Genomic DNA, 9664 nt, shown 5'->3' with positions numbered 1-9664 from the left:
TCGCAGTGTGTTTGTAACTCTGGCTGTTACAAACACGTAACTACAGAAAAGCACTTATTACCAGAATCCATGTGTAAAGCTAAAAAGCTCACTAATCCGGTTAAAGTTAGCAGCAGCGTGCACTGGCTCACTGCTCAGTAATCTGCTCAAAAACCTGATTATAACACTTTTGTCAACAAAACTTCTCACAACAAAACATATCAAGAAAGTGCAACATGTTATTACTTATTAGTCCAACAAGAAAAATGCATCTGTCATGTGGCATGTCTCTCTCAGCTCAGTCTAGTATTAACTCTTTAACGGCTGCTCTTTAAGCACATTTAAATGTTCTGTTTTGAAACTGTGAAGCTGCTTTGTGACAACGTCAGTTGTAAAAGGCGCTATACAAACAAATTTGATTTTGATTAGATTTGCTCTTGCTTCCTCTGAAAATTCAGTGTTGTCACGGCCACTACTCTGTGTTGTGATTTTGAAATTGAGTCTAGTTTCAGACAAGCAGCCCACAATCCTTTTGAAACTGAAAGGTAAAAAATACTACATAGTGTTCCTTTATTCACGAGAGACTTTGTGTTTGGAGAGAACTTCTAAATACGGTATAATTTGAATGAGAGTTAGGTGTTACACCGAAGGGGAATTTTACTGAACCCTACAACTTACAATATGAGCCTCAAAAGACGAGGTTTACAGGTGAAATTTAGCACCGTTTCCGTTGTTTTCTGATTCCAGTTAAGCTCCACAGGGGCTCAGAGGAGACATGAACACTACAGTCTCCATAATTCAATTCCCTCAATTGTCGCCATGAGGTGTGAGGCTAAAGCTGGTGTTAGAGTGCCCTCTATCGGCTCCGAGAGTGCACCTCTCCACCCTGAACCACTACCACAGCCTGAGCCGCCAGACCTCCAGCTGCGCCTGCACACCTCCTTCGGGGAAAAGAAGTGGGAGAGGAGCCCGTTCGCCTCGCTCTCCGTCCTTTAATGGCGTCAAAAATCCATCTTAAACCGTCTGTACCGCAGCAGAGGTTTGGAGAAAGACTGAATGCTGAATCAGACACTAAGACTGCGCCTCTCAGACGCTTCCCCTGCACATTTCGCCTTCTCCGTCTCTCCCGTCACATCGTTTAACCCTTAGCGCTCTCATCTTTCTTATTATTTTTTAGCCCTAGCTCTCATTTAGCTACAGATCTGGCAGAGTATTTTTCCTTTCTGGCGGCTGGACGGCGAAACGAGTGCGGGTTATTCCCTGTATTTTCCCGCGCTGTGCTGTTTTGAGAGCACGGTTCAGTAATTGGGGGCTTATTTTCTCCCTGAGGAAGCAGCTCCAGGCCCCGGCGCTGCTCTCGGCTCGGCCATGTCCCCTCCAGCTTCCGCGGCCACGGCGAGCGAGAGCAGCACCACCACGGTGTTCGAGGAGGACACGGACAGCCCCAGAGAGGAGGTATTAAACCGTTAAGTCACAATTTTCTTAACACCTGCCTTAATAAGCCTCCTCACTGTCTACAGGCTTCCCTTTCACGTGATATAAACAGTGCCGCAGGCTACAGTCGATGGAAACCTCTGCAGCAAATGTAGCCTAGGTGCACTGCATCGTACTAGCACTTGTACGAGGGTTAGATATTGTAAAATAAACGATGAAGCGACCTTAAATTATATGACCTGTCTGCATTTATAGAGCCCATATAAAATATGCTGCTTCAGTTCAGTCTTGTTAATGTAGGGCCCATAGCCAGTATTCAGTCACAAGTCATATCACATCTCATGATCCCTCAGAGGTAAACATGGTTGTAATCACAACATAACAATCAGTGAATCAAAGGGTATCCCACTGCACCTGAGCAATTTATAATGTGTTTACTCAAGACCTACCTTATTTGATGGTTGAGGACTTTTAGATGTGTTAAAACATAAAATGGCATTTGTACAAGCACAGGACTTAACAAAAGAAAAAAGAAAAACAAAACATCAAGCATGTTTAACCAGTGCAGCTCAATACAGCAATGTCTTCTATGTTAAACACAATGTAGAATAGAATTAAATGGAATACAGTCTCTTCCTCTGGTTTTCATGAAATTAATAAACAACAAAATAAAACTATTAGGTGTGCATTTTTTTTGTGTACCATATAATTGAAATTCAAATTGCTACCGTTTTTGCCTTTTTATAGTAACTGCTGTGTAATAATAAACATAACAATAGTCATTTTCTTCAACAAAATATGACCTAAAAATTAAGCAGTTTGAAAATGGCCAGTGAGAATAATGTATTCCTCACTGCATTCCTTATGAGTTCCATCAAGGTAAAATTGCTGCAAAAGGGATTTAAAGATGCTGATTTCACTGTGAGTAATTGTGAACGTAGCATATTGATCATTTATTAGGTTATTTGGTTTAAATAATATGACAATACAGTTGTGTTTTTAATGTCTACACAACAGTTACTTTAAAATCACAAAAGAGAAGGAGAATGTTTGAAATTTGAATTATAATTATACGTTAAACAAAAATGCTTTCAATCTTATTTGTATTCCTAATTATTTTTAGTCTCTGTCTCTAAATAATGACTTGTATCACAAAAACAAAATGTAATATTTCAGTATTGAACAGTAATTTTATGCAATAACTTTATAATTAACAATAAATTTAACAGTGGTACAAAGTGAGGATTGCTTTTTATGATGTGGGCCCTTCAGTTCTCTGCATCTAAAGAATGTAGCACCCAGTTAATGCTAAAAAGTCAAAAATATCCAATAACTAACTTGTGCACATGCCTAAAGTGTTTGTTTTTGCATTGATAACGTTTTGGGTGTAATATATCTAAATCTAACTCCGGCATTATTTACTGTCACTAAACTATTTTTACAAACACTCTGTTCTTTCCCCTTTTTGGCAAGCAGCAGAGGCCTCTCAAACAGTCCCTGAGCAAGTCCCTGTGCAGAGAAGCCTTCTGGAAATGCCTTCTGCTCTCCATGCTCATGTACGGGTGCATGGGAGCCATGGTGTGGTGTCATATCACCAAGGTCACCAGGCTAAGCTTCGACACTGCCTACAAAGGGAAGTCTATGATGTACCACGATAGCCCCTGCTCTGACGGGTACATCTACATCCCCTTAGCATTCCTTGTCATGCTCTATGTGGTGTACCTGGTGGAGTGCTGGCACTGCCATGCGAGGAATGAGCTGCAATATAAAGTAGATGTGGAAGGCATCTATGAAAGGGTTCAAAGGATGCAACAGGCCAAGCCCTGCATCTGGTGGAAAGCCATCAGCTACCACTACGTGCGGCGAACACGACAGGTGACACGCTACCGCAATGGAGATGCCTACACTACCACTCAAGTGTATCACGAGAGGGTGAACACACATGTGGCTGAAGCAGAATTCGACTATGGCCACTGTGGTGTGAAGGATGTTTCCAAGCAGTTGGTTGGCCTGGATAAGTCAGCTATCACCAAACTAAGGTTCACTAAGTGCTTTAGCTTTGCTAATGTCGAGTCTGAGAATTCCTACCTGACTCAGCGGGCCAGGTTCTTCACTGACAACGAGGGCCTTGATGATTACATGGAGGCCCGTGAGGGGATGCACCTGAAGAATGTAGATTTCAAAGAGTACATGATTGCTTTCTCCAACCCTGACAAGCACCCCTGGTACGTCTCCAACTATGTCTTCTGGACGGCTGCCTTCCTCACTTTCTCCTGGCCCTTGAGGGTCCTGACAGAGTACCGAACCGCTTACGTCCACTATCGAGTGGAGAAGCTTTTTGGGGTCGACTACATCCCTGTCACGCCATGTGATGAGCATCCGTACTGCAGGCGCATCCCCAGAGTGAACACCATCGACAGCACAGAGCTGGAGTGGCATATCCGCTCCAATCAACAGTTGGTGCCAAGCTATTCAGAAGCTGGTTTGATGGACCTTGCCCAACGTTCTGGAGGATTCAGACAGAACTGTGAGCGTTGCCACCGTACCATCAGCAGCTCTTCCGTCTTCTCCCGCAGTGCTCTCAGCATCTGCAACGGTAGCCCTCGCATCCCTTTCAGTGGCAGCCGCTTCTCACTGGGTCGGCTGTATGGCTCACGCCGCAGCTGCTTCTGGCGAAGTGGTAGCGGTAGCCTCGATGAGCCCGAGAGCCCCAGTGAAAACACACGATGCCTGTCCGGCCACATCGCCACGACCACTGAAGACGACCCCCCGCCTTACCAGGATGCCCTCTGCTTCCCTGTCCTCATCGTCCACTGCAGCGAGAGCTGCCCAAACCACCGCTCTTTCCACAGGAACGGCTCCTGCGTGGAGACCTCCTTATGAGGTTTGGAGACTTACAGCTGATTTAAAACAACAGACAACAAATCAACATGGATGACGGATCCAATGCCGACGTGAGAATGGTGTCTTAAAAAAAACAAGACACGTTCTCAACCCTGAGCATGTCCTGTCACTCAGGAATGAACTTGTCCATTGCCCAGTTGTTGCAGCCCACAGACCGATTAGGGAATGGTGCTTTTGCTCAAAGACAGACTTTGTGCTTATTATCGAACTAAGAATGTCCTCAACACTGTATGTACCAAATTGGAATCAAATAGTCCGCTTTATCCACGTTAGTCATCACATTCATAGCAATAATCCAAACACACAACCTTGTGTTCGTTCTATGTTAGAAGTAATAACGTTTTTTTATTGCATTGTCCTAATACAGCTGCAGGACTTTTAGTTGATGTTGCAAATATTCACATGGAGGACCAAGCCTTTATTTACAAAGCAAACAGTGAACCTTTGACTGAGCACAGAACTTCAACCCCAAAGTTTTATTTCACTGTACAACATTTCTTTCTAATCATGTTGCACTTGAGGTCATATAAACCAAATCACCTATATTCAGCAAGAATGTTGTTGAGATAATTTGCAAGTAAAAGTGATGTACAGAATATAATCATATTCCATAGGACTAGGTTTGTGGTTTATAACCATATAAAACCACATATTATATACGAGAGAATTATCTGTTGTGTGTAATTTAATGTGATGTAACTTGGTAATGCACTATGGTATACTCTTACAAACATACTGTCTAATATAGCTCTTTATGCTACACCGGAAATCAAACAAACAAAAAAAAAAACCAGTACATTTCAGGCTATGCAACAATTAACCTCTGGTATGGTATGCCATTCGACTGTATATTTAACTTCACATGGAATGTATGACTGTTGTATCTTTTATAAATCCTTATATGTAGTTATTGTATCAGACAGGATTTTGATTGAGGACTTAAACGAGTTGTGATGGTTTGGATTTTCAAGCACAGGATCTTGCGGTATAGATGGATGGAAGGAGACCTGAAGTTGCCCCAGGAAGTTCGGTGGGTCTGGGTATTTACAGGATGGGAAAGTGCACTATAAAGCACATAGCACATGGCGGAAGTGCAAATGTTGTGCTCAACATAGTTAAATAAATTATCCTGGACTGCCCACTTTATAGCCATTTTATATATAAATGAAACAAACTGGAAAGTTCAGCGTTGTTTACCTTGTATTGGAGAACCATGGCAAAGCTCCAGGACCATCGTTTCTCTATTAGAAATGTTTGTAATTGGAAAGCTACAGAACAGGAAACAACTCGTGATCCTACTCATGTCCCAAGGACATTTTCCTGAATTGAAATCCATCAACAGATATTAAGATATACCTTTGGTTCTTTCCCTGTGGTGTCTAGAAGTTAACTGTTAAAGCTGTATGGTGTGGTTATACCACATTTTATACTGACTAAATATATCGTATCACAAGTTTACTGATTTGTCTGGGGAAAATACACAATGTTGCCTTTATGTAGCACACACAAAAACAAAATATTGATATAATGTCAACTTTGACAATATATTGACTCAATAAACTCTTTGTGTACTCAAAATTGAAATGTTTTATTAATTAAACTTAAAAGTTTAAAAGTCAGTGGCTATTCTTCACTCATTTAATATCCAGCTAAAATGTCTATTAATATCAACTTTGTCAGTATTTAGTTTGTCCTCAATAGGGATGGGCAGTATCCACATTTTTCATACTGTCATAACTTCTCAAAATATTAACACTATATAGTATTACAGTGTGCATGGGGGGTGCACTGTCAAGCTGTGTGGGTGGAATAAAGGGTTTTCGGCGCTGTGCAGTTCAGCTGAGCACAGCCCGACAGTACACCCCTACACACTTGCTGACGATAAAAAACCCTGAGAGTGCACGTTTTGAGTGAGGTGTGCTGGAGTAACAGAAAATTTTGAAAAGCAAAATAAGACTGGACTGTTTAGAAGCATAGATGGCCAGCTGACAGGCACTTCTGGTGTAGCACACTACTGCAGATGATTTTCCAGCAAACTGAGGCTCAAAACACTTATTATTTACAGATATAGCCTCACACCTGTAAGCACGGTCGAGTGAAGGGTCTTTTCGGAGACCGTTTTCAGATTCATCTCTCTTTTAACCCAAACTCAGCTCTAAACTCTCAACTGTTGTGGGCTGCTAGGCTTGTGATTTTTTTCCCCCACCCCTTTTCAGACTCTGACATCTGCAGTCAATGTGCTCCCACAGCACCTCCTCACTGTGGCTCTCATAAATGCACTTAAATGAACTTTATGGCCTTGGACTTAAAGACACATGACAGAAATGTGACATGCCACATACATCATAAATACTGCTCTCATTTTGAGATTCTATCCACATTTTTAAATTCCAGGGTATACGGAATACTACCCAATGCTAGTCTTCACCTTGCCTTTATTAAAGCTTCCATTCTTTTTTTCCAGGAGAACTACTACTTCACATGATTTCAAACACTTTCAGTGATGTTGAGGTGTAGTCTCTGGGGTGAACAATCTGGCCTTTTAAGAACGTCAGCAACTTATTTTTTTAAGTAACAAAATTTGTCCTTTTTATTTTTATTTACAACATATTTATGTAAAGACCAATCGTGCTGTGTTTTCTTCTCATTGTGGAAGGCTGGGCAGAAACATGGATGTTTAAAAAATATATCCACCTTATATTCGGCACTCTTAGGGAGAGCGAATTCTTGTGGAAGACTTCCGGTTCACAATTTCCAGTTGTTTAAACTATTAATATTTAGTGTGGCAGCAGCATTGGTTTTTTTTCCCCAAATTATTTGACAGTGTCTTCTCACTCCATCTCTGAGGAAAATCAAAGGCTGAATTATCTAAGGTATTTTACTACAAAAGTAGTCTGTCCGTCAAGGACATATTTTAAACGTCAATGGACGTCCAAAATCCATCTTAATAAGTTAGTTAAGTGGTGACCAATCAATAACGTCAGTGGACGTCCAAAATGCGTTTTATACAAGTCATTTATTTCGAGACCAATTAATAACGTCAATGGACGTCCAAAATACGTCTAATAGTCGTCTTTTCAATGTTTGTGTTTGGACGTCTTTTCAACTTTCATTTTCAACCTTAAGAGAACGTTGATTAGACGGCGGTCATTACGTTATTTCAACGTTGAATCAACGGCTAAATGTTTACTGGGAATATATTTCGAATTTAAATGCTTCCAACAGTGAAGAAGCTCGTCAGCTTTGGTTATGAGCTCTGGATTTAAAAGCTATTACATCCCTGTTACAAAATAAGGTGGATATAACGAAGAAATGCAATCTTCTCCAAGAAAAATCATGTTTTTTCATGGTTAAACTCATATAAAGGCTAGTACTATAGGAGACCTCCCGCCAGTAGTCTAACTGACTAGGCTCGTCTGTGTGTCTGACAATGACAAACTATGAGTTACATATGGAAGCAAATCTGTCTCATCAGACTTTGAAATATTACCACCTTTGAATTTGTAGCACTGAATTTTTTTGCACTGAAATTACTCATCTAGGGTGACCAGACGTCCTCTTTTACCCGGACATGTCCTCTTTTTTAGACTTAAAAAATGTCCAGGCAGAATTTCACAAACGTCCGGGATTTTGTTTTTCTAGAACTTACATAGAACTTCGAGAAGCGTTTCGTTCACAGACACCAAAATATGAGTTACAAAAATTTTAGTAACTTGTATTTTGGTATCTGAATTTCGTCTACTTAATTTGAGCAACTTCGAAATATATTGTTTGATTTTTTTAAATCTGAATTTATTAACCTTGAATAATAACAGTGAAAACGTGTTCTTGAAAATTCACGAGTTCTATTCAAGAGCAATTATATTCTGATTCACAATTTCAGTGCAAAAAAAAAATAAAAATTCAGTGTTACAAATTCAAAGGTGGTAATACTTCAAAGTCTGATGAGACAGATTTGCTTCCATAGTTACACCTTTGGAGAGGGGTGTCCAGTAATGTATCAGAAGTTGGTTTATCTCAGTTTAAGATCAAATGGAAAAGAGCCAAAAGTGATGAATGTGTGAGAGTAACAGAATCACCAAACTGTGCTGAACTTTGAACCCAGTTCCCCATCGCTGCTCTGTAATAACAGACATTAAGCGCGACGTTAGAGCAATACACCTTTTCTACCAGCAGGTGGAAGTGTGGTCAAAATGAAGATCCGGTTACTGAAGATCTCATGGAGTGTTATATAAACATGGAAACAGGCCGTGTATATTTCCTAAATCAAGGTGGACATTTTTTAATAAACAAAAATGATTAGCAAATCTGTATCTGTCATTTGTAAAGTTAATGCAAACCACTACACATGAGTTCAATGAAGATTAAAATGTGCTGCGTCTTAAATCTGGAAACCTTGTCTTTGTGACCAGATCAGATCAACACACTCCCTTTTGGAAAAATGGACACAAAGATAATAAGAGTATTAGCTGAAAATTGCTACAATTTATGAAAATATATATTTTAATATGTATATTATTTCAGCTAGTAGTAGGCTACATTAAGTTTTACAGTCTTATGAATTATTAGATAGAAGTCCACAGGCACATATTGGAGATTGACCTGTACACAAATGGGCCACACCTTTTTATGAGTAAAAACAACATGGAAATAACCGAGGCAATAATTGACCATCACTATCCATCATCCATTTTTCTGAAAATAAAGATTTCACCTACTGATTCTTCTCTGTGCTATTTCTTAATGCTCTTATGCAGTGTTTCCTGCTGCTGGCCCTCAGTTTGCTGCTTTAGGGATCTGACCCTGGCCCTGTGTAGCTGCCTTGTGACAAAGATCCTTATTATTAGTGTCGTTAATATCAAACTAAATTGAATTTAATCTTACACCTGCCAGACTCACTATGCTAACTTCATTTTAGTCGACACATTGTAGGTGAAAATGATTTCGTTTCTTTTTGTTCAACATTTAAAAAAAATATACAATAAAAAAATTACAAATCCACATGACCCACAACATGTTTTCTATTGATTTGTGGCTGTAGTGGTGACAGGTTTTGCAGTTAGTCACTTGATATTACCTCTAACTTTTAGACTGGATGACTTTAAGGCAGGGGTTCCTGAACCTTTGGCATAAATGACCCCAAATATATGTTAATGACCTGGGAACACTAACCTTCTATAAACTTATATTTATTTTTATTGCCGGTTCCTCCTTTACGTATTTTAATATTTCATGATTTTATTGGCCCATCCAGGGTGTGTTAATACCGTTTGCTCAGTGTTTCTGGGTAAAATCTGGACCCACCACAACCCTGATCAGAACAAATCCATTCCAGATGAAGAGTGAA

At 40.0% G+C, this 9664-nt stretch overlaps 1 protein-coding gene across 1 annotated transcript; it reads left to right on the top strand.

Moving 5' to 3' along the window:
* The first annotated feature begins 843 nt into the window (after positions 1 to 843).
* tmem151bb (transmembrane protein 151Bb) lies at positions 844 to 5819 on the top strand. Its single transcript, XM_066680156.1, has 2 exons — positions 844 to 1434; positions 2890 to 5819. The coding sequence occupies exons 1-2, from the start codon at positions 1348 to 1350 to the stop codon at positions 4294 to 4296; spliced, it is 1494 nt and encodes a 497-aa protein (XP_066536253.1). The 5' UTR covers positions 844 to 1347; the 3' UTR covers positions 4297 to 5819.
* Positions 5820 to 9664: the final 3845 nt, after the last annotated feature.

This window comes from Hoplias malabaricus, chromosome 1 (assembly GCF_029633855.1).
Source record: "Hoplias malabaricus isolate fHopMal1 chromosome 1, fHopMal1.hap1, whole genome shotgun sequence".
Classification (NCBI taxonomy): domain Eukaryota; kingdom Metazoa; phylum Chordata; class Actinopteri; order Characiformes; family Erythrinidae; genus Hoplias; species Hoplias malabaricus.
The sequence above is the reverse complement of the archived record's forward strand: the minus strand, read 5'-3'. Positions and strand labels throughout refer to the sequence as shown.